The sequence below is a fragment of the Ambystoma mexicanum genome, chromosome 1q (genome assembly GCF_040938575.1).
Source record: "Ambystoma mexicanum isolate Mex_15411 chromosome 1q, UKY_AmexF1_1, whole genome shotgun sequence".
Classification (NCBI taxonomy): Eukaryota; Metazoa; Chordata; class Amphibia; order Caudata; family Ambystomatidae; genus Ambystoma; species Ambystoma mexicanum.
In genome coordinates this window covers 551,612,764-551,638,018 of record NC_090922.1, presented here as the reverse complement: position 1 = coordinate 551,638,018, position 25,255 = coordinate 551,612,764, and the positions used below count along the sequence as shown (strand labels likewise).

General features: G+C 48.5%; 1 protein-coding gene across 3 annotated transcripts in view; it reads left to right on the top strand.

The window, feature by feature from the left end:
- LOC138531401 (carcinoembryonic antigen-related cell adhesion molecule 6-like) overlaps positions 1-25,255 on the top strand; it is a 338,712-nt gene that overhangs the window by 198,725 nt on the left and 114,732 nt on the right. For all 3 annotated transcript variants that reach the window (XM_069640988.1, XM_069640989.1, XM_069640990.1), the window contains exons 3-4: positions 18,167-18,448; positions 18,549-18,812. In XM_069640988.1, coding sequence (XP_069497089.1) covers positions 18,167-18,448; positions 18,549-18,812 — 546 coding nt within the window. The remainder of the gene's footprint in view (positions 1-18,166; positions 18,449-18,548; positions 18,813-25,255) is intronic.

Below are 25,255 nucleotides of genomic sequence, written 5' to 3'. Positions count from 1 at the left end.
ATCTTGGTGTCATCAGTGTCTGCCTTTTGCCTCCCCTTCCAATTCAGTGACAGTGCATGCATGGGAGGGTTATAGTCATGTGGGACATGTGTAAATCATGTACTGGTTCTGTAGCTTGTCAGGCCTATTTGTGTGCTATGGTGCTAATGCCTGTTTCCATTTTTTCTCTTTCATGTTTTTGCAGGGATGACGCACTTGATGTTGTTGAGGTTGAGGAGATGGTGCAGACCCAGGAGGAATCTCAGGCATGGCCGTGCACCATTGGGGGATGAGGTGTGGTGGTGGGTGAGAACCCAATCTTGCTGCAGACCATTCTGTCCAGGGGTGTCTCTGGGTGCACCTCCCCAGACCTCTATTCAGGTGCTGATTCGGATGATGAGACCTATGTGCCGTTGCAGGTAAGTATTTTTGGCAGGGATTCTGTTCTGTCCAACCCACCTGCACCAGGGGTAGAACCCTCTATGGGGATGTCAGTGTTGGTAAGTCCGCCTTTGGCGGTTACGGATGCAGGGTCACACTCCACAACATCTGATCCTGTTCCTGGGCCAGCAGATCAGAGGGGGAATGCAGTCCTGCAGCCTCAGGTAGTGCCAGCACAGCAAGGCGCAGATCGCCTTGCCCCAAACATGTGTGGTGCCCGCTGACACGATGGGCGTACACCACCAGGCAATACTGTATGGGAACAATCCATGTACGGTATGGCAACCCAACAGGCTGCATCAGTAGAGTTGATGGCTCAAGCAATGGAGAGGGTGGCCACTTCCATTGTGTTCCCTGAAAGGCAGATGGAGCAACTACAGCAGGCAACAGACTCCATTTGCCAATCACACAGGGAAGACATGTTGGCTTCCACCAGGGACCGACGGGTGGCACTGGAGACTATACGCCAATCTATATCAATAGAGTCCCAGGGCCACAGGGAAGCCCTGAGGATAGAACTCCATCACCTCAGGGAGACTCTTGTTGACCTTGAGGTTTCCACTAACTTGAGGACAGAACAGCAGCTGGAGCGGCTCACACGTTCGCTCTCAGCTGAGATGCAGGCAACTTGGGAGGAGATCCGGGCATCACGTCAGGTTCTGCATGGGGGTCTCCGCACTATAATCCTCCAGAACGAGACCTTCCACACCCGCATGCTTGCTGCCATGGAGGACCATATCAGGGCTTTGCGTGGGCTGCCTCCCATAGCACCACCACCTGCTGTGGCAGCAGCAGAGGGTGATGAGAGCGACAGCAGCAGTTCTCACACATTGGCATAGCCGTGCAGGCCATGAGCCCATGGAGGTGTTTTTTTTTCCCAACATCCACACAGGTGGCTGTTGGCGCACACCCTGTCCTCGGACCTCCTTGGTGGCCTCCCCCACCACCCTGCCCCCCACATGGCCATTTTTGATTTTTGATTTTTTTTTACAGTGTGTTGCCTTGTGTGGCTCCCGTGGGCATCCACTGTATTCCGGCTGGGCACATGCAGGCTTGTCCTGAGTTTGGGTTGGATGCTTGGGTTCGTGAGACACACACCCCTCCTGCTTCCTATTTCCATGGGCTTCCAAAGGGTGTGCCCAAGTGACAGTGAATTACACAGTGACATTGGACTCCCATGAGCTGTGTGGGCAGTCTGTAGTCAATACTGTGTATACATTCCTAGTGGATATTGTTGTTGTATTGTACACTGCATGGTGTATTGATATGTGCTTTTGCATCCATGTCTTCCTCCTAATTTGCAGGTTCATTCCTCATGTCTTCACAAGGCCGTCTACTTTGGAGATGGAGTTCATGTTGTAAGCAGTGCACTTACACATTTGCGTGGCAGCAACACTGTACAGTTTGAAGGGGTCGATGTGCTGGCATAATCAGGTTGTAAGACTACCACTACTTTAACTTAGTACTGTCATGTTTTTGCTATGTTTGAGGTTGTGTAGCTGCATTGTATTGTTGGTAAGTATTTGGTCATGTGTGTTGTTAGTTCTATATTGCTGGGAGCATATTGTGTGTGGCCAGTTTCCATTAGGGACACTGTACTGACACGTGTCAGGTTTTGGGGATTGCTTTGTTTGCTCTCACATAGCATTACATGCCATGGTGTGTTGGGTGGCGGTGCTGTGGAGGGTTTGGGTGACATGCACTGTTGTCATGTTGTATTTTGCAAGGGGGTAATGAATTTAGCAGCATAGAAGTGTGTCTTTTTATGACACAGCATTGGTGGTGTTTGTGTAGGTAGGGATGCATACAATGTAACACTTCCAGGTGACCAATCTCAGGCTGGTGTGGTTGTGACAGTTGACTGTCCCTTATGTCATCATCATTGATTGTCAGCTGGTATGTGCCAGGGCTGTGTGCACTCCACAGGGGTGTGATTTTAGGTGAAGTAATTAGCCACCAGCTGCGTATGGGCTGCCTCACCCCGTGCCCTTTCCCCTCTCATGCGCAGCAGCCGTGCATGTGGTTGGGGATGTGGGGGCACCACCATGTCCATGGGCAGGCACCGGCGTGTTGCAACATTGTGCAGGACACATGCTGCCACTATGATCCTGCACACTACTGGGGGAGCGTATAACAGCTGCCCGCCAGAACGGGCGAGGGAGCGAAAGCGTGACTTGAGTACTCCGAATGTGCGCTCCACTATGCCCCGGGTTGCAATGTGGGCTGTGTTGTATCCAGTGGCGTAACACAAAATGTGGGGGCCCCCCTGCGAGCCATGCTGAGGGGGCCCCCACAGCTCGGCAAAAAATCATGGGTCGTGCCACACTCTGGGCCGGCCTAGATTATCACGCTTGCGCAATACACACGAACGTGCTGCTGCAGGGGTACGCCGCCCACTGTACTAGGGGAAAGATATAAATATGTGTTTTAATGCAATATGCAGTACACTTTCTGAGAAAAACTGGCTAAAAAGCCAGAGTGTTTGCCATTGTTTTGTAGGGTAAAACCAATCCAATACATGCAAATCACGCGTTTCTATTAAAAATGCCATGCCACATTGAAAACATGTCCCACTGGCTGCACAATGTAGACCAGTGTAGACACATTATAACATTCCAGTAAAGCATGCCAGGCCACATTTAGACATACCTAGACTGGTTGCGCAAAAATGCCAGTCGAAGCAATAACACTCATCAAGAAGACAGCACACATTGAAGCCTGGGTCTCTGCTGCCTCTAACAACACAGCCAAACTCTTTAAAATCTGCATGGAACTGGTCAATCCTGTTGCGGTCTCCACCTCTCCTGTTTCCTCCCAGACCCTCTGTATGGCTCTGGCCTCTCACTTCTCTGCTAAAACTCAGGACATCCTGTCCACTATCTCCTCTTCCTCTCCCTCTCTTGGCCCCCCTTTGGCCATCTCTACCTCTCCTCGTCCTTTCTCCTCTTTCTCTCTGACAACACCTGACAAGGTTTCTAGACAAGTCCGATCTATGAAAGTGCTGTCCAAACGGTGCTCCCATGCTCCTCCAGAACCATCAAGGTCCATATTGACACCCTTGCTGCACCTTGGCCGATTTCTGTAATCACTCTTTCACCACTGGAACGTTCCCTCTCCCCTTAAGCACTCCCTTGTGCACCCACTCCTCAACACGCCGTCTGTCAATCCTACCTGTCAGGCAAACTATCGCCCAATCTCCATCACCCCATTCCTGGGCAAACTCTTGGAAAAAAGCTGGCCATCTCCCAGCTTACTCTCCACATTGAATCTGTTGGTTGTCTCCATGACCATCAGTCTGGCTTCAGAGCTGCCAGAGGCACCAAAACCTCTCTCTGAACACCTGTGAAGATCTGCTCTCTAACTTTGATTCCAGCATTCCTTCTGTCCTAATCCTCCTTGATCTTTCCTCTACTTTCGACACAGTCAACCATGCCATCCTGATAAATCGACTACGTGAGAACCTGGGCATCACGGATCAGGCCCTGGAGTGGCTAACCTCCTTCCTCTTGGACTGCCCCTCCCAGGTCCAACTTGGTCCCTTTCTCTCTGCCACCTCTCTACCTGTGGCATTCCCCAGGGCTCTATCCTCTCACCCTTGTTTTTCAACCTCTACCTTCTCCTCTAACTTTCAGTGTTATGGGGATGGCACTGAGCTTTCCTTCAGGCTCCTCTCATCTCTTGCTCATTCCTGACTGTCTATCTGTGATTCAGGATTGGTGCACCGCCAATGATATCTACCTTAGTGCCATTAAGATGGAGATCCTTCTCATTGGAACCCCTGCCCCTGCTTTCCCTCTCTCACCCTGGCCGCCCACCTAGGGCCCTCTTCCTTCACCTTCCTGCGAGGCAAAAAACCTTTTGTGTCATCTTCGACTCCACTCTCTCTTTCTCTCCTCGCATCTCGGATGTTGCCAAGAAGTCCTATTACCTACCAGCTGCTCCTCCTCAAAGGGACTCTTCCCTTTCTCACTTTCCCTCAGAAGCTCACTGTCTCCAGAGCCCTGTTTCTCTCTAGGCTGGTCTACTGCAACAGCCTCTTTCTCAAACTGCCTTCCTCTCTCCGCCCTCTGCAACTAATCCAGAACAGGACAGCAAGACTTATCCTTGGCCACAAGCCCAGGGATCATATCTTCAAGACCCTTTGCATTGTCCACAAGGCTTCCTGGGGTTGGGCTCACACTACATCCAATGCTCTCTTCCAAAATACCTTTTTTCTCGAGCCCTTCCCCCGGCTACCTCCAATTCTCTAAGGGCTAGACGCTTCTTCAGGCAGAGAGTGGGGGGTAGATCTCTTTCCTCTGCAGATGCCTCCCTGCCCCTCCCAAACTTTAGCGGAACACCTGATGTTCCGGAAGCAGCTCAAAACGTTCCTCTTCTCCTCTGCTTTCGCTCTCTCTTTCCCCTGCTGACCTACCTGACCTCCCCTGCTGACCTACCTGACCTACCTGTCTGCTGTACCGACTGGTTGCTTGGCTACCCTCAGAGTCTCAGAGTCCAGGCTCTTTCTTGATCAGTCACCCTTGCACTGCCTCCGGCCTACCACACACTTAGGGACTGTAACTGTAACCCTACAGTCCCTTGTCCTCCTTGCACTACCTAGAGCTTCACTGTCCTGGCTGCACTTACTCAGAGCATTACAGCCCTGTTTTCCCCTCCCTTCTTCCTTGCACTTCCCCCTCCCTTTCCCCTTGCATTTCTCATTCTCGCACTTGCACGATTTGAATGACACAAGGCCTAGTAAGATCATTTGTCTTGTCCACCCTCTATCTTCACACCATTGCTTGTCGCACCAAGAAACACATGTGTATAGGCATGTTATAATAGACTTATATCATATCATTTTATCACAGATGCTCAAAAAAATATACAATGCTGCAGTAAGAAATGGCTAGACTGGCAGCACCCAAATGACAATCTAGCCAGGTAATTACACTTAGCAGGACTGCTTTATCAGAAATGTGCAGTTAAAAAAAGGTCATAATAAACTGAGGAATAACTAGACTGGGTGCACCAAAATGCCTCTCTAGCCACTAATACCACATATCATGCCTGCTTAGCCTGGACATGGACAACCATTATGATTTATCGCACAATCCCACCGCCCACACATCCCCTCTCCCTCCCATGCCCTACCCCAACCTCCAAAATCAGCTCCTTGGCCCAGAATTACCTTCACGTCCCTCTTCCTTGTCCCAGAGCTTACGTTTGAGGATCCTTGCCTCATAGGTAAGTACTGGCATGAGGAAGAGTGGGATTAGGAGTAATGAATATACAGGTAGCTAAGTCAGGCATTACTTCCATGTACCTCTACCTCATCCCAGTGCTTGTGTATGAGGCATGGAGCCTCATACCCAAGTACTGCCTCATACACAAGTACAGGGACAAGGAAGAATAGGGCTAGGACTAATGACGATTACCAATAAGTAATTAAGGCATTAAACACAAGTAGGGGCTTAACAATATTCAGTTGACTGGGCTGCAGCACTCACCCCCAGAAAATGTGGGCTATGTTGACTCAACCTGGCTGACCTTCAGAGCAGTTACCGGAACAGGACACAGATGTTAAATGGCATCTGGGTTTCGCTGTTAACAAGGGCCCAGCCGTTACTAACGTAAAGCATTTCACTGCATCCAAATGCCAAATGTTTTAGGCAATTGAAATTTGATGTGGGTTTAGTACTTTCATGCCAGGGAAGTTATTGGAAGGGTAGAAAGGGAACAGGAGACTGTTCATTCTCACAACAGTTTATAAGTGGTGCTTTTTCACTTAAAGGAGAGAGTTAACTGCTTGTAACATTGAAGCTGCACTAGAATAGTCTCATTAAAATGCGTAAAGAGGTTAGATGCCCCCACACAAATAAGTTTGCTTCCCCCACCACCCGTGAAGTTAGCGCCTCTTCCAACATTTGAAGAATCAGCCCCCCGAAATGTAGGTTTTGTTGTGCCCCTGAACGCAAGCACAAACACCATTCACCATATACATGCATGCCCGCCCCAGCCATCCTTACATTTAAGTGTGCACTCTTTCACCATACAGGCACACCCTGGCAGCCATTCATACATTTAAGTGTGCACCCTTTCACCATACACGCACACACGCACACCCAGTCACCCATACATTTGTGTGCACCCTTTCACCATACACTCACACAGGTAGCCACCTCCACATTTAAGTGTACACCCTTTCACAATACACTCACACACGTCATTGGTTTGAGGGGAGCCCTATTACTAAAAAAGAAATTGGGCCTCAGTATAAGTTTGCTGGTCTGGTAACAACGGTACCGGTAAGCTTGCCGGTACCGTTGTCACCAGACCGGCAAACTACAAGTTCTGGTCCCGGGTGCGTTCCTGCCCGCCAGGTCTGACCTGGCGGGCGTACCGGCACCCGTGAGCAGAGCATGTCGGATGCACCAGCACCATTCTGAATGGTGCTGGTGCATCCGAGCTCCCCATTCCCATTGAACCCTATGAGGTTCAAATAAGAATGGGGAGCATTTTTTCCGGCCCCTGCAAATGGCCAATTACTGGTAATTGCCCATTCGCAGGTGCCAGAAAAAAGGGTAAGTTTGACGGCAGCCTACTGGTTTTACCGGCAAGGCTATCGCCAAACTTGTAATGAGGCTGATTGTCTCTTTTTGAAATCACTCTGACTTCATAAAGAAATTATTTCTGTTAAGGACCGAACCATAACGGAAATCATTTCTTTATGAAGGCAGAGTGACGTAAAAATAAACTTTCTTTTTTAATTTATAGGACTCCCCCAACCCATGACATGGAGGCCTCCAGCTTGGGGTCTTCCATGTCATGGGGTAGGGGGAGCCCTCTGACTTCAAAAAGAAGGTTTCTTTTTGTAGTCACTCTGTCTTCATAAAGACATTATTTCTGTTACAGAAATAATTTCTTTATGAAGGAAAAGTGATTTCAAAAAGAAATTAAAAAAAAATATTTAATTTTTTTTTTTCATTTTTTTTCCATGTGGGGCCCCCTCCCAGGCATGTGCTAGCGGGCCCCCCCGCACCACGGGGGCTGCGGGGGCCCCTGTTACGCCAGTGGTTGTATCTTACCTCAGGTGGCGTGGTGGGGTTCCGAATTGGCGTCATCATGTGGGTGCTCAGAGGGTAGGCAATGTCCCCTGGGAAGGTGGTGATGGGTATCATTAGTGGGGTTGTGACATTACTCAGTATCTGACATGCATGCATGTGCTGTGGCATTTATTCTCACCGAGCAGCCATGTATCGCCATGCCGCCCAGCTTCTAGGTCCCGTTTTAGGGTTGACATTCTGTAAATAAAACTGTTGTGGGTGGACCCTGGATAGTTGGCATATACTGAGGTGATGATTCCCTTGGCATCACATACTACCTGCACGTTGATGGAATGCCAGTGCTTGCGGTTTCTATAGATGTGATCTGATGCCCAGGGGGACGTAGAGCCACATGGCTGCAATCAATAGCACCTAGGACTTTGGGGAATTGTGCCACCCCGTAGAAATCCTGTACGGCAGCTTGCCTTTCTGCAGGTGTTCTGGGCAGGTATATGTGCCTGCGGACTGATGGGCGTGCAGTCATGATGGCCAAGACCTGGTGTAGGCAGCGTGACTGCGTGGCCTGTGACACCCCCCCACTGTTTTGTCCGCCCTGCGCCCCGCAACGCGGTGACGCAGGGCGTCTCAATAAAAGCCCCGCCCCCGCACATGGGAGTCCGTTTCGGGCACAGACACTACCAACGTGTGGCGTGTTTCATTTCGCTCTGGCCGGAGCTGCGCCACTGCGGCCTACCTAAGAGACCTTCAACGTTCTGCCTCCGTGCGGAGCCAGAACATAACAATGGCGTCGAAGGAAACGGGACCCAGCACATGTGCTCGGCGCCTTCCCAACTCATTCCTCTTGCAACGCATGACTGACCGGCACCCAGGGACCACTGGCACCACTCCTGGTCGTGTGAGCCCACCGCACACGCAGTGCGCACATGCGATCATGGCAGCGGGCACCTGGAGTGAGGCAGCGGCACCATCTGCCAACATTTCATAGGTCGGCCTCAAAAAGAACCGTCAAGTGATGACGACACCCCACCATGGCAACCGGCACATCCACCCCCGGGCCCGGCATGCCCTCTAGACTCGCGGCGAATCTGTCGATGTCGTCACCGCCACCTAGCCCACATAGCAGCTCATCCACAATGATTCAGCCATTTGACCCATTCACGGACCCCGGTGGCAGCTATGGCTCCAAAAATTTGAGATGGCAATGGAGTGCAAAGACGTTACCTCCTCCAGGAAAATGAGATCGCACCTATTATTGAATGTGGGGGACGAGGTGCTACGAATCTTCAACTCGCTAACTATCGCGGATGGCCAGGACATTTACCAACTATCAAAAAACGCTTTTAACGGCTCATTTTCTCCCGCAACTCAACCCTGATTATGAAACTTTCATATTCTGCACCACGTTTCAGGCAGAAGAGGAGACTTTGGGTGCCTACCACACCCGGCTCAGGAAGCTGGCGATGTTGTGTGAGTTCACGGATGTCGAGAAAGAAATCCAGAGACAACTCATTAACGGCATCCAATCGGAGAAACTAAGAAGGATGGTGTTGGGTCAGAGGGGCATCTCCCTAACACGCATTCTGGAGCTGAGTCATCAAAGGGAGCTGGCAAATGCATGGGCCGCCAACATGGGCATGACTCTGCAAAAGCTTCAACCTGCCCTCGCGTCATCCATAGTGGCCCATGTCATCAACAGACAGTCCACTAGAGTTGAATCTGGCGGCAACTACTCACCGGCCAGATGGCAGCCATGGTTCCCGGGATCCACGGAGTGTAGTTGGTGTGGTGGATCGCGTCATGGATGGCAAAATTGCCCGGCGTAAGGCACAACGTGTGGGGCATGTGGCAGGAAGGACCACTATGCCAGGGTGTGCCGATCATCAGGCGCTCCATTACCGCCTCCGCAGAACCCCCAGGAGAAGAGTGGAACAAAGAAAAAGAAGCAGGCAATCACAAGGCGAGTCGAAACAACCAACTCGTCGACCGAGGAAGAAGGGGATGACCTCACAGGGACTCAACAGGACCCCGGTAGAGAGCTACAGACCAAAGGGAGGAAAGTCTACCTGGTGTCAAGCCTTGGATCGTGGGCACGCTACGCAGAAGAAATGGCTCCAGAGGCGCAAATGCCAGGTCACCCTCCAAAACCAGCAGGTATGGATGACCATAGATACGGGAGCATTGGTGAACATCATGCCCATGAGCACCTTCCAAACACTGCAACCACGACCAGTCCTCAAGAACACAGATACTCTCCTGTTTGCATATGGCTGCAGAAAGCCGCTACCGGTGGTTGGCAGATTTCGCACCACCCACAGCCATGGTGAAAACAGGCTACCGTCCAAAATATACATAGTGAATGCGGGGATTGAATGCCTTCTGAGTGGCGATGCGGCTGAGGATCTAGGACTAGTCCAGTTCATCAGTCAAGTCAGGGAAGCCCAAGCGGTCGAGAACATCCTTGCACAGTTTCCCAACCTACAAAACGGGATGGGGTGTCTGAAAGGGAAGACGATCAAGCTCCATATTGATAAGTCGGTCCAGCCAAAGGCCGTCAGACACCGGAGGACCCCATTCCACATGCGCAAACAGGTGGAGTCAGAACTTAAAGCATTGCAAGAAGCCGGCATTATAGAAGATGTAACGGGGCCGACACATGGGTGTCCCCGATGGTGGTCACAAAGAAACCCAAACAGCCGGGAAAGGTCCGCATTTGCACAGACATGCGCCTCCCGAACACCGTCATCAAGAGGGAGCGCCACATCATGCCAACCCTTGATGAAATTGTGGCTGACATCACGGGATCGAGAGTCTTCTCGAAGGTTGATTTGAAAGCAGGATATCACCAGCTGAAACTACACCGGGACTCTCTGTACATACCCACATTTTCTACACATTAGGGTCTGCAAAGATACAAGCGGCTAAGCTTTGGGATATCTTCGGCGGCCAAAGTCTTCCAACAGACCATTCAAGAAGTCATCCGGGGCATACCAGGTGTCCTGAATGTGAGTGACGACATCCTGATCCATGCCCAGGACAAAGTTGAACACTCGAGAAGACTACAGGTGCTTCTGGGCCGACTAGAAGATGCGGGCCTAACCATCCATAAGGAAATATGTGAGTTTTTCAAGATGGAGATATTGTTCTTTGGCTACAAGTTCAGCAGCACTGGCATTTCACCGGACCCCCAGAAGGTCACTGACATACACCCACAGAAGTCCGCAGCTTCCTGGGGATGGCCACGTACTGTGGGAGATTCATCCGAATCTGGCACCTCTGTCGGAACCCCTTCGAGAACTTACCAAGCTCAACGCGAAGTGGGAATGAGGGATAGCGAGCCAGGAAGCTTTCGAAAGTATCAAAGAGTCGCTTTCTGTGGATACGAAAATGGCGTACTACGACACAGCACTTCTGACTGAACTTTATGTGGATGCCAGCCCTGTCGGCCTGGGGGCCATCCTCATGCAGGTCACCAAAGAGGGCGAGAAGAGACCCATAGCCTATGTGTCAAGAGCTTTCACGGCGACGGAGCAGCGATACTCCCACATTGAGAAGGAGGCAATCGCCGTACTGTGGGGGTGCCGCCATTTCCACCTCTATCTGTACGGCCGCAAGTTCACGGCGATCATGGATCACAAACCCCTCCTGCCAATCTTCATGAGCACCTCCTTGCACCCGCCGGCCAGAATAGCCAAATGGCTGCTCCATCTCCAGCAGTATAATTTTGAGTTGACGTATCAGCCGGGGAGCGGCAACCCGGCAGACTTCCTCTCAAGGAACCCTCGGGTGGCAACGCCACAGGAGGTTCAGGTCGCCGAAGGTAGCGAGGAGATCATCTGCCAGGTGGTGCGGGCCATGAGACCGAAGGCTGTCAGCATTGATGATATCGCAGAAGAAACATGCAATGACCCCTGTTGCGATTTCGTAAAGGATGCCATCATTTCAGGTGACTGTAGGTCCTTCATGATAAACATGCACAACAGGATGGAAGAAGCAAAGGCGTTCCTCACAGGGATGTTCACCATCCGCCAGGATCTGTCGTTAACAGAGCAAGGTCTGTTGCTCCACGGAAATCGCATCGTCATCCCGCCAGGCCTGCACGACCGAATAGTGACCCTCGCTCATGAGGGCCACCAAGGGATGGCTTGAACGAAGGCCCGAATTCAACACCAAGTGTGGTTTCCACGGATAGACAAAAAAGTGGAAAAACTAGTCAACACCTGTCTACCATGCCTGATAACCGGAGACCCACCTGATCCAGAACCTATCCAGTCGGCGGAACGAGGCTCCTGCAGGTGGAACTCAACAAGCATTGACTTCTGTAAAGTACGTGAGGGCCTCTACCTCCTGGTGGCCATCGATGATCACTCCCGGTACCCCGAAGTCGAGGTGGTCGAATCCACGGCGGCGGAAGTGGTCATCCCGGCCATCGAGAAGATGTTCGTGACACATGGACTACCCAACACGATCAAAAGTGACAACGGCGCACCCTTCCAAGGGGAGGAGTTCAAACACTACCTGCAAGATCTGAACATCCGGTATCACCACATCATGCCCCGGTGGCCCCAGGCGAATGGGGATGTGGAACGGTTCATGAGAACTATCAACAAAGTGTTGAGGTTATCAAAAGCAAATGCCAGTCCGGGGAAAGTCGACCTCTATCGTTTCCTGAGAAACTACAGGGTCACCCCGCACTGCACAACTGGTGTCCTCCCAGCTGATCTCATGTTCGGCACCGTCATAAAGTCGTTCATTCCACATCACCCCAGCAGAAGACCGGACGAGCTCGACAATGGGCGCACCGAAAGAAGGAGAACAGATGCCAATGCCCACATGAGTGCCAAGAGGAGGTCAAAACCATCCAACCACCAGGTGGGCAACCAGGTGGTCATGTTACGGAACCCGACGAAGTCCAACATGGACTCCCGCTATGAGACTCTCCCATGGACTGTCCGCGAGACACAAGGGACCATGATAACCGTGCAAAGAGGACACCGTCAGGTGACGCGCAATGCACTGTGGTTCAAGGCGGTGCCGCGCAACCTTTAGACTGATGGGGACTGTCCACAAGAAGACGAGGACTGACCGCTGATCGAAGACGAACCTGCCAATCGTCAGGGCGAAGAAAATGCAGGTGACAGAACGTGGGAGCAGTGGAGTGAACCGGAACTGGGTGAGCCGGAGGTGGAAGGTCAGAGATCAGATGAGATGGCGGAGCCCAGCTCCCGGGGTGGGAGATATGGACTAAGAACCGCCACCCAGCCGCCAGCTCGGCTCAATGACTATGTGTGGTAGTTTGCACCACGAGAACTGTGACAGTGAAAAGTGTTTGTATGTTTGTGTTCATAAGCATGGGCCCCTTCGTGTGGGTGTTTTTAGTTGTTATGTTTATTTATAATAAAGGAGGAATGTTATGTCTGCCCACGGTGACGCAGGGTGTCTCAATAAAAGTCCTGCCCCCGCGCAAGGGAAGCAGTTCCGGGCACAGACACTACCAACGTGTGGCGTGTTTCATTTCGCTCCGGCCGGAGCTGCGCCACTGCGGTCTACCTCAGAGGCCTTCAACGTTCTGCCTCCGCACGGAGCCAGAACGTAACACCCACTATAGCACTTGTCCGCTGAAATGATCCAGTGGCCAAGAAGTGACGTACATTGAGGACCTTCTCCAGTGGTCTGAGTGCTTGGGAGCACAGGGTGGGTGATGTGAGGTCATCCTCCCACTCACTCAGCAGGTCGAGTATTATGTGAGGTGAAAACCTGTACCTCCCATACACCTGGTCATCAGGCATCCCAAAAAGGCTGGTTCTGGGTGTGAAAATTCTGGGCCTGACTATCCTCCTCCTCCTCCTGCGGATTCCCACGACCACTGCTGCTAGGAACTGTATATTCATCCTGGCGTCTGAGCTTGTTTGTTGTTTGCACCACTTTTATGCTGCGCGGGTCCACGTACGCCTGCTTCCTGCTGGCGTACGTGTTTCCGGATTAGCGCATCTTTTTTGGCGCACGCGTTAGCCCCATTCGAATCCATGAATACGTGTTTTGAACGTGTGTGTGGGCGTTCCGCGCATTTGCCTCCTGTACTTCCCCCGTGATGCCCACATTTTCACGCGTTGTTCCCCATTCCGCGTGTCACACCCTCTGTTCCTCCTACTTTTGTTGTGTGCGCCGCGCTATGTGCGATTTCGCTGTGCGCGTAGCGCACACTGTTTGGAGACGTGTGCGCCAACGTGCGCCACGCAGAATTTTGGCGCACATCCGTACTCTGCTGCTTTGAGAGCGCTCTGCCAAGCATTACATGAGCAGCACATTAAAAAGGGAAAAACCATCACAGATGACATCATATTAGGAATGCACATTTGAGAGAAACAATCGGGTTGAGTCATCAATACTATATAGAAATGTAGGCGCTGACCGTGTAGGTTTGGCTGTTGCTTGGGTGTCACTCTCGCAGCACGTGGGTCAGCTGGGCTCATCTTCACAGAGTGAAGGTTGAACTTTGTTCACAAAATGTTACACTTCTAACTAATCTAAACTACATCATGGCCATTGACATGCAAAGAATAATGTTACACATGAGGCCATTATTAAATGGAGGAGGCTATAAAATGTGGACAGATATATGTACATTCTGGCCCTCATCTCAGATGTCTTGTCTTTAAGACCTATATTCCTGATTTGTTCCCCCTGGTGCCTCACGATTCAAAGGAGTGGATGGATGGGTGTTGGTTTTACAGAAGAATACATGGTCTCACTGGATTAGGTATGAGGTGGGCAATTGAGGAGGTCCAGAGGGGAAAGGTTGTCTAGAAGTTACTTCAAAGAGGGAGATGGAGGTATGTGGGCAGAGGGTCTGTAAGCTGTAACACTTAAAGGTGGGGGTCGAGGTGGCACAGGCAGGTTTGTTGAGACGGATGGACGCACAGGACAGAGCTTGCTCCGGTCACACACAGGGCAATGAGCTCACAGGATGAAAGAAGGATACTGAGCATTTGCAACAATACATGGCGAAGCGCTTCCATGAGAAATGGGTCTGAGCAGAGCTGCCAGTGGGAGTAGGAGGGGGTTGGCTGGACTCACTGTGCACGGCGCTGGGCAGCGGGAGAGATGGCTTTTGCAAAATCATTATAAGACCTAGAAAAAGATGGCATTTTAGGATAGCACAAAATGGATTCTGTACGTCGCCCCAAATGGGTTTGATTACCTTTTTTTGTGTAACTACCTTAAGGCCAAATTATTAGAATCATCAAACAAACGTGGGGACGTCTCCCTCCAACTGGGTAAACACGAGATCCATTTCATGTGGGAATGTCAAGGGGGTCTGAAATGACCTCTCCTCCCTTACACAGTCAATAATGTCACCCCCCCACTCGTTTCTGTCCATCCTGTGGTTCTTGTTTGTCCTTCATGTTTTTAATTTCACAATATATATATAATATACACCTAATAGTTTATCTTGAAATATTGCATACATGTTTCATTTATATCTGAAAAGTTTGCTTTCACTATGAGATATTTACATTGAATTGATTAGCCCTGTATACCAACTTATCTAACACTAAACATTTAAACAAAAACAAAAAAAGACACTTTGAGCCCCTAGGGCAGGGGTCTGCAACCTTTGGCTTTACAGATGTTTTGGACAACAAATCCTATGCTCCGTGCATGGCTAAGGCTGATGGGACTTGCAGTACAAAATATCTGGCAATCCAAACGTTGCAGACCCCTGGCCTAGTGTCCTATGGGCTTATAGTTGCTGTTCAATGTGCATTGCACGACACTTCTTCAGGTTCATATCGGAAATGATGCCAGTGACTGGATTAGTAAATTAGGTTAATATATATAACAAAGATCAAGTTTGACAGTAATGTGACAAATGTACCAGGCTAAAAGCATCCTCTCCTTTCTGTGTTTCCACTGGTTGCAGTCTCTTGAACAGCTCTGACTTTTAAGGATCACACAAATAGTACAGGCCAACCCCCTTGTCTCCCCTACCATCTCCTCCCCCCACTGGTGTCTCTAATGACTCTGGCTGGTCCGTCAGCTTTCCGGGTCACTCCAGAACTGACTCTGAGGGCATACACCAAGCACGCTGGGTGAGGGTGAGCTAGCTTTACTGAAACTATGGTTGAAGGGCTTGTACTGTGCCGCTGCTGCCGTCACTTTCGATGATGCATTGAAGTGGTGTTTACAACTGCATTCTGCATCCAGGCCCTCTGATGCTTCCGCCGCTTTGGTCTCTGCTTGCACCCGGACACAGCAGCATGTGCTGATAGTAAGCCTTACTATTTAGCTGAGATACCACCAGAAGTGCAAACAGACGTCTGTATGATATTAGTCTGCCTTCCTAGTGCCAAGAGGTCTCATGACACAGGTGGTATAGTTCAGTGGCAACACGCTCGCCTAAGAGCAACACAGGTTTGAATCCCAGGTTTGCGCTTAACTTTTGTATCAGCATGTAACGTTTGCATTTGATATGTGGTCATTTCAACTTTGCATCTGATACATGGTCATTTCTGTATGATATTAGTCTGCCTTCCTAGTGCCAAGAGGTCTCATGACACAGGTGGTATAGTTCAGTGGCAACACGCTCGCCTAAGAGCAACACAGGTTTGAATCCCAGGTCTGCGCTTAACTTTTGTATCAGCATGTAACGTTTGCATTTGATATGTGGTCATTTCAACTTTGCATCTGATACATGGTCATTTCACGTCTCAGTGGAAGGTTTGTCTTTGACTCTGCATAGAAGTATCAATGTTTCGACTGTATAGATAACAGTGATTGTGTTACATACCTCTAAGACTGAAGTCAGCGCAGGTGTAACCAATGACACCACTTTTTAACTACAGAGCACATGCAGAACGTGGTTCTGTTAAGCAGAGCAGTCTTTCATTCTTTGAAAACAATTTTCAAATAATAAAACGTGTGTTGCAAAAAGTAAGAAAAGCTGTGTAGGTGGCATTCTGTCACACTGTGCAGTAAAGACTGATTCAATTCAGTATTGTGCGCCATGAAATGAATACAGGCTCATTGGGGCTCATTGGGGCTCATCGGGGCTCATCGGGGCTCATCGGGGCTCATTGGGGCTCATTGGGGCTCATTGGGGCTCATTGGGGCTCATTGGGGCTCATTGGGGCTCATTACGACCCTGGCGGTAGCCGTGCCTGTAATACAGGCAAGGCTGCTGCCGGAGTAGTTTTTTTCCCGGCAGCCTGGAATGGGCAATTACCGGGGTATTACAACCCTGGAAAACCAGCGGCGGAAAACATTCTTCCCCATTCCCATTGAGCCCAATAGGGCTCAATGGGAATGGGGAAGCCGGATGCCCCGGTACCATCCGTGAATGGTGCTGGTGCATCCGACGCGTCGTGCTCGTGGGTGCCTGTCAGGTCTGACCTGGCGGGCACACAGGCACTCTCAAGCACAACTCGTAATCTGCCGGTCCAGGAACTACGGTACCGGTAAGCTTATCGGTACCATAGTCCCCAGAACGGCAGACTCGTAATGAGGTCCATTGTCTTGAAACCCTTTCAATACTTGCACACAGTTGAGAGAGTAGGCTAGTTGAACTACGACACTATTGCGTTTGTTGCAAAATTTTGTGAAGATATATGCATGTTGTGTCCGTTCTACCTCTGTTGTGCGATAGTGCAGTGTTGTGCCATCATTTGTGGCATACACCTGAAGGGCTGGATGTCCATTTTCCTCTTGTTTATGGTGCAGTGAAAGTGTCTCAATAGATTGGGAGTCTCTCTGACTCTTTGTTACATGATGCTGTGGTTCTAGACTCATTAGTCCATGACTCTACCTTGCCTTTTGAGCCATTCCATTAGGACAATTTGCCTCATTACAATGAGTGCGGCCACAGAAAGAATGGTGCTGGTATGGGACCGGCAACGTTCATTCAGGCTGCCTCAGTACAAGGTCTGCAGCGAGTCCCGCTGAGGACGTCTGGTCAGACCAGGCGACCTTAGTGGGACCCGGTAGCAGACCAGGATGCTAACAACGGGCCCTTCATTAATGGGCCCGTTGTTAGCATCCTCCCAATTCCCATTGAGCCCTATGGGTGCTCAAATGGGAATGGGGATGTACCGGGACCAGGTCCCAGGAAAGGGAATTACCGGGCCCTCCAAGGTTGGAATGGCCCAGTAATTCCTTATTCCCGGTACCCAGTTTCGGGGTAGCCATGCCGTTAAAAGTGGCATGGCTACCTCCAAACTCGTAATGTGGCCCAATGACTCACTTCTGGCTCTATTGCGTCATTTGATGTGGATGGACCTGGTGGGCTATTGGGTCTGTGGGATAATTAGTCCATGCTTCTAAAACACAGCTTCCTGGGTCATGATCCCCTTTTTCCCCCTTCCAATTCCATGCAGTAAAACAAGGTAGTCCATAATCCCGGGGCTACGAAATGCTCGAGGCCAGTCTTGATGACCCGGGAGTGAACTCTGGTAATAGGAAAATACTCAGTTTACTATGGATCTTTTCTGCATGTCTGATCCAGCCTAAGTAACAGGCTAGCAATGCTGCTAACCAAGGAAGCATTGAAATCATGACTGTATTGCCACTTCTACGCAGTCTTGTCACAAAGAAATACCTTCGTACATTAGGGGCAAGTATTCTTACTTTTTTCCTTCCCCCCCAAAAATGAGGCATAACCTATGCAGCACATAATATAATACATTTGTTTTGTGTTTTCATTCCAGTGCCTGTGAGTAAACCTACAGTAAATATCAACAACCTGCAGCCAGTGGAGAACGGGGGTTTCATTACATTAAACTGTGACGCTTCAAGCGCAGCAGAAACAATCCACTGGTTCTTCAATAAAAAACCGCTGCTCACCATTGATACCAGGATATTTCTGTCGGCAAACAACCAGACCCTGGCCACCACCAACGTGTCCCGAAATGATTCTGGAGAATATCAGTGTGAAGCCAGTAACCCAATCAGTTCCCAGAGGAGCGACCTGCTGACCGTGGCTGTTGCCTGTAAGTAATCTTGGTGTTCACAATGATTCTATTTTCAATTTCTTGACCAGGCCACTGACCACTCAGATCTCAACCACACTCGCTTTCTGTCTTCGTGCAGATGGACCGGAGAAGACGACCATCAACCCCGCTGGAGCTCAGATATTACAAGCGGGAGCAACAATCACTCTGAGCTGCTCGGCACTGTCTGTCCCAGAGATCCATAGATATGAATGGTTTCGCAATGACAGCATTCTAATTCATCATCGCTGGAAATTGATTATCACAAACGCGACTTCCAAAGATGAGGGCAACTACACCTGTGTGGCCCACAACACAGTGACGGGCCAGTCAGGCAGGGCCTCGGCCTGGATTGCTGTGCTTGGTAAGTTTAAGGGGTCTCAACACCCATTTAACATCCCAACACCTAATAGAGCAATACCTACATTTAAAAACCCAACCATATCACCTGATCATGGACAACTGGTGCATATCCTTGTGTCACCTGGCCACCTGGAACCCATGTCTACTGCATGCAGAGGGGGTACTGCCTGACACGGATGTGGATGTGTTTTCAGTTATTTATTAACAGCCCATGGATGGTGAAGGGTCCATCATTGTTTTGCAGCCTATGTCAAGATTCTTAGGTCCTCATTATGAGGCTTACAGATGTGTGGTGGGAATCACAACATCTGGTAGTTACTATTACCACATGTGTTATTCATCAGAATATCACTGAGCTGGCAGGAAAGGATATGGATTCTCCTAAATACTGGTTGTTGAAGCTCAGAAAATCCACATGCATCAGTGTTAGCTTTGGGAGTCACCTAAAAGCCAGACTACAACTAAGAGGGAGATGACATGTGAGGACGGGGCACGCAGCTTGTGGGTACGGATTATTTACTTACCCACCCACCGACTGCCCATGGCCTTGCTAATCTCTATAGCCATTCCCACTCATTACCTGCCCATCTCTGTCTAAACACACCCTCCCAGAATCTGTTGGAGACAACTATCAAGCACTAACCTCAAATTTCGGTCTGCAAGTGTTATTTCTAAGCATTTTTCTGGAAGTTAATGACTTAATTGCTGCTGTAGATCTGCTACTGGTATAATAAAAATGTCCTAACCAAGTGCGTTTTCAGCCACATGCGTTATAGCTGCACTGATGTCCTGTTAAAAACAAGCCTTGATAAAGTCAACAATTTTAGCTTGTGCATAGGTATTAGATAAGCATTTGCCAAGCAAACCATTATGCTACTATTCATGAAGAGGCCCTTTGCGAAGTTTTTCACCTCACAATAAGGCAATATTTAAAGCAATAGTAAATATCTCATAAGTTATAATTTGGTGGGTGGTAAACAAAGCTGTATTTTGAGTACTGCCTGATTGTATTGCAACCATCAAACTGTTAATGGCGGTCATGATAGCCTTCTGGAAAAATAGGCAACCTTTGCCAATCCAATGGAATTCGTGTGTAATCTGTTACGTATAGCCTCAACTGCACCCATAATGTCATCTTATGCATGGCATAGTCACCATATGGTAAGATACAACCCCATATGTGCAGCTTCTGAGATCATATTGCAGGTGCAGTCTCAAATGAACAAGTAATGGGCTATATAAAATAACCAAATTAATGCATACATTTGTACACATCCCGGGAACGCTTCAGGAAGTTTTGCGTTGCATAGGAGCTCTTTTGCAGGAAGTCTACAGTTGTTTTTTTTACCTGAAAAGATTTTGTGTACAAACTATGATGGAACTCTCTTTGTAAATCTACAATTAAATATTCAATTTTCCTAAATCAATTTATTTTACCACCTGTGAATCAGAGAGAAATACAAATCTCTTTATCACCCACCTGTAAACTAAAGTGCATGCATGTGCGTGCATGTGTGTTTGGTGACTGTCGGTCTGTGTCTATTTCACAATCTTGCTATTACCATTTTAATATTCTATATGTGTAAAGTTTCACACCATTCTTCAGAGCAGCTCCAAAACAGCAGTAGGTGGTTACAGTTTCAAAAAAGGCACCAGGAAAAGATGATCAAGGGAAACAGTGGTGCTGATGTGGCGCTGTCTGCAGATTTATAGATTCAGTAGGGTTGTAATGCGTAGGGAGGGAGGAGAGGTACAACACACACATGAGCAACTGGATCTAGTAGACATTATCAAGTGAAAGTTAACCCAGGGCAAACTCTCTTCACATAGAAAATGTGAGGTAGCAGAGGCTACCCTCTTCAGCTACCTCTCATTTGCCTACTAGCTAACATGTTTCCCTCGCCTCTAACCTGCCTCTATCTCTCACTTCATCTGCCTCCATTCTAGCACTTTATCCATTATGGTCACTTCCGAGCACAGCTGGCCATACCGCCGACCTGCACTAAAAAATGTCCATTGTTGCTTGTCCTTAATATATATATGTCCACTTATGTATTCTCCTCAGTGACTGTTCTATTTACTACCCCCCACAACCAAGTCAGAATGTCCCACAAACTCACCCCATTGTAAGAAGTTTACTGCTTCCCATCAAATGTAAATTCGTATTTATTGTACGTACTTTTGTGATCAAAAGAGCATTGTTCCTCCTGTATGTATATAAGTAAATAAATAAAGCTATATGGGGTGTCTCAATTGGACCCAGTGTCAGTTTGTACTAAATGCAGGTGATGCACTTGCATTTTGAGACACTGGACAGTATATTCCTGAATCTCTTAACCCATTTCTTACACAAATATAATATGGATCACAATTAATACACTGGAAACAGGTGTGCATTTAAAACAAATGTGCATCTGCAAGGTGCATGTGCACACAGAATCCGTACAAAATCAGGCCAAATGATGGACAATGTTGGCTGGGAGCATGCAAGGGGGGAGTGGCAATGAACACTGGGCAACATTGAACACGAAAAATGCAACTAGAGCAAATGATTTGATCCAAATAATGCCCTTCAGTATTTGCTCCAAATTCAAACTGAAGAAAATGGACCAGAAAAGGGATTTTCCAATCAAAAATAAGTACAGCATCTCATAAAAACAGTACAACGGCTATCCAATACCTGTAGGTACCCTTCCCCCCCAAAAAACATAATCCAGTGGGCTTTATGCTGCTGCACTGTAAGAATTGGTGCAGTCACTACACAATACTTATCTGGTTGGTATTAGGTAACCCACCTTTTGGTAAAGGTCTGTACTACATAAGGGTGTGTGTGATTGAGCTGCCAGGGGGGTAATTGTGAGCTGTACAATAGAAATCCGTAAATACAGGAGGCCAAGTAACACACTCAAGGTTTCAGTTATACATAGTTATGTATTTATTTCAGTTTTAAATAAGCATTCTTTAAAAAGACCAAAAATTGTAACAATACAAACAAATTTTGAAATTTCTTTTCAGAATCAAACAAGCCAGTGAATAGTCTTTGGATATGCTTCATACACTTCTCCTACACCCAGAGGTGACTTCAATCACAAGGATAGTATTATACTAGCATGCTTTGCAGATTCAGAGTGGCAGAAAGGAAAAGTTAAGGGAAGCAAAAAGGTTAGAAGAGATTCTCAGAATATGTGAGGACAACTGAATCCTCCAATGAAGTCTAGATAAGCCTTTGACAGCAGTAACCATGTCTAACAAGCGACAACCTATGGAGGGACAAGCAATATCAAAGTCAATGGATTTAGAAGTGTGCCTTCAGGGAGCCAAGACAGCCAAAGTCATCTGTATACAGTATATGGATCTGATGCAATTCTTGGGTAAAAAGTATTGCATAAAGTTAGAAAGTTCAGAAAAATCACTTGTAGGGACACAAGCTGTTAAGCCTGTGCAAAGGGAGTTGACATCAACTCAGAAAGTAAGTAGGTGCAAATCTCAAGTGAGACAGCATGACTCAAGGCAAGAAGGTAAGTACCCCCAAGCACAAACAGTACCTCTGGTTAAAAGAAAAGGTGGTTGAGCTTGATTCCGTCTTGCTACAGTCAAGCAGACCCTGGATTCGTTCCACGGCAGATGTTGCACTGGACTATGGACACTCGACACCTGGCACTGGGCTTCTGCAGCGACTGAGAGGTACAGCAAGTCGGGGATGGTGCCAAGAGGAGTTTGTCTGGGGGTTAGTTGGTCCCACTAAAGCAAGGGGAGAAGTCGTTCCTGAGGAGCTTCTCTGTCAAGGTAAAAAGGGAGGTCAGCACAGTAGCAGGGCTTCACCGGGCAATTGAAGGTCCAGGAGGTTGCAGCAAGCTTTGTTCACGGTTACTTCTTCGGATGTTCTTCCAGTGGTTGACTCAGCCTGCAGTCCCAAAACTCTCGCCTTTTAAGCAGGTTTTTCATATTCATGCACAGCCTAGGCTGTCAATCACACTGCAGGGTGGCTGTCCTGAAATGATAGCCCGCCAGCCAATCGAGACTAGTTTCAGTCAGGCACTCCTAGAGACAAAGGACAGAGGAGTTTCAGGACCCTCCCTCACATCTGTCCTTCAAGACACACTGCAGCCAGGGGCGGGCTTCAGGGCTGAAGCCCACCAAAGGTGAGACAAACGGCTCAAACCTGCCTCAATGCACAGAGTAAAATCCAAGAAAGACCTTGCAAACATAAAATGGTGAAGGAAGACGATAGGGGCCATTTTGACAAAATGGTCACCCATGGGTGCTGTACTGCAGCTGAAGGTCCAGCCTGCGGTGAACAAGTACAATGGTAGGACAAATTAAACCACTGCCACCAACCATTTAAAGTAGTGAGGGTAGCATAAAATGTTACGTGAGAAAGTTGGATCAGGGGCTACTAGGTAGCCCCCCAGCACTCCACATAAGATGTTGTGTGCTGGACCTACAAAGAGAAAAGATAAGTGAAGTCAATTTCACTTCACTATTCTTTGGAACTGTAGTCCACTGAAGAAAATGTATTTAAACCTTGAGATATCTAAAGGATATCTCAGTGACACTGCACTGAAGATTCTGTGTGTCACTATACAAAAAACAGTTGCCTACAGAGTTTGTCAGACTCCAAAAACAGTAAGAACACACAATCCAAATCAGCAAAAACACATGAGAGAGGGAGAAACAGGTCCCACTCAGGAGTTAAAATTAAAAAAGTCCTAAGTCCAGCAAAAGAGCTGGGTAAGTCTCTAAGGTTGAAGGGAATTAGCACATAAATGAAAATTCTCCCTAACAGAGGCAAATAATATCCAGGAGTCATTTGTCAACCTTTGCTTTGATGGGTGGGGAGGCCATGTTTAGGTATTGCTTTCCCATACAGGTAAACCTGCATATGCTAACACAATGGCAGCAGGTCAATACTGCACCTACCATGCACGTTTATGCCATACCTCTCTAGTGACGCTGGACACAGCTTTTGGTACCACAGTGGGAATACCGCAGTCCTCACCATCAGGGGCAGTACACCAGATACACAAAGTGATTTTCACATCTGCAAGGCAATACATACCCATGTCTGATAAAGCATATAAGAGGGCTGGAATAGTGTGGGTGTTCAGTGTTAAAGCAAGGTCACAGAACACGCATACTGGAATAGAAGAGACTGGCATTGCTTACACGTCCACATGTTGGATTCCAGAAACAACATCATGAATGTGAATGCCAACTACCCAGGATATGCACATGACAGTTGCATCAACCAACACTCATCAATAGCATTCCGATTTGAGGCGGTACGCTATGGAGATAAATGGTTGCTAGGGAAGTCATGACAATATACCTTTGTCACACATGTTCACATGGCAACATATTTTACTGGTGGACTCTCTTCTTAACAGCTGAGATCCCCTGAGGAGACACCTATTTACCTCTTTGAGTAACCCCGTGAGCAGTAACATTACTCCAATTCACCAGTGGTATCTAGTTGTACCCTGGATTATCTATCTACACATTTGAACACACATCATTAAACACTTCCACTGAATAACCTATTGTACACATCTTGCTTATTTTGGTGACAGGTATGCACCACCTAACACCCATGGCACGACCACACACAGACCCGTCTCGCCTTTCTAGCCATACGTTAGTAGAAGTGACAAGTGGGAGTCCTATGGGAATTCCAGCACATACCACCACATGTAATCTGCGGCTAATTCTGGCAGACCAAGTGTCGGCAACGGTATTACCGTTTTGTGGCATTACACCAGATTTATCAGCAGGATACCACCAAACATGTAATGAGGCCCAATGTGCCTAAGGTCACTTTATAAAGCCACAAGTGGGCATGCCTTCTGCTTTGGAGGAGAGGGTGTTCCATCCAGGGGACTCCTTGCCTGATCACAGAGGCCAGGGCTGGTGTCTCTTGTGGCATTTGCTGTGCGTGTCCACTTGCCTCCTGTTCTACTTGTCTCCTCTGCCACCACACACAGGGTAGCACTACATATGACCACTGTTGCCCTGAAAGCAACTTAGGCTCCCTTGGCTGCTGCTAGGTGGTTTGCAACAATTGTTGTCTGTGAAAGGTGCCACACCATTAGCCACTCTTGCCTCTGGGTCATACAATGATGGACGTGTCATAAATTCGACAACTTAATCATGACTGCACTCTGGATGTTGGCAAACTTAATGGCCCTTTCAGCATCAATGGAGTCAGTTGTCGAGGCACACTAAGGTCATGCATGGCTGTGTGTCAGACAGACCGGTGTAGGTCCTTCAGTGCGCATGATGTGGCATGTCAGCAACCAGTCAGCAACCACTGTTGCAGGTTGCCTACTGTCAGGTTGTCCTTGTCCCTCCACTCGCCTTTCAGAAGCGTCTAACCAACATTGTCACACCTGGCACAATAGCATTTTCCAGGTCCAGCTGTGCAGAAATGTTCCACTCCTTCTTCAT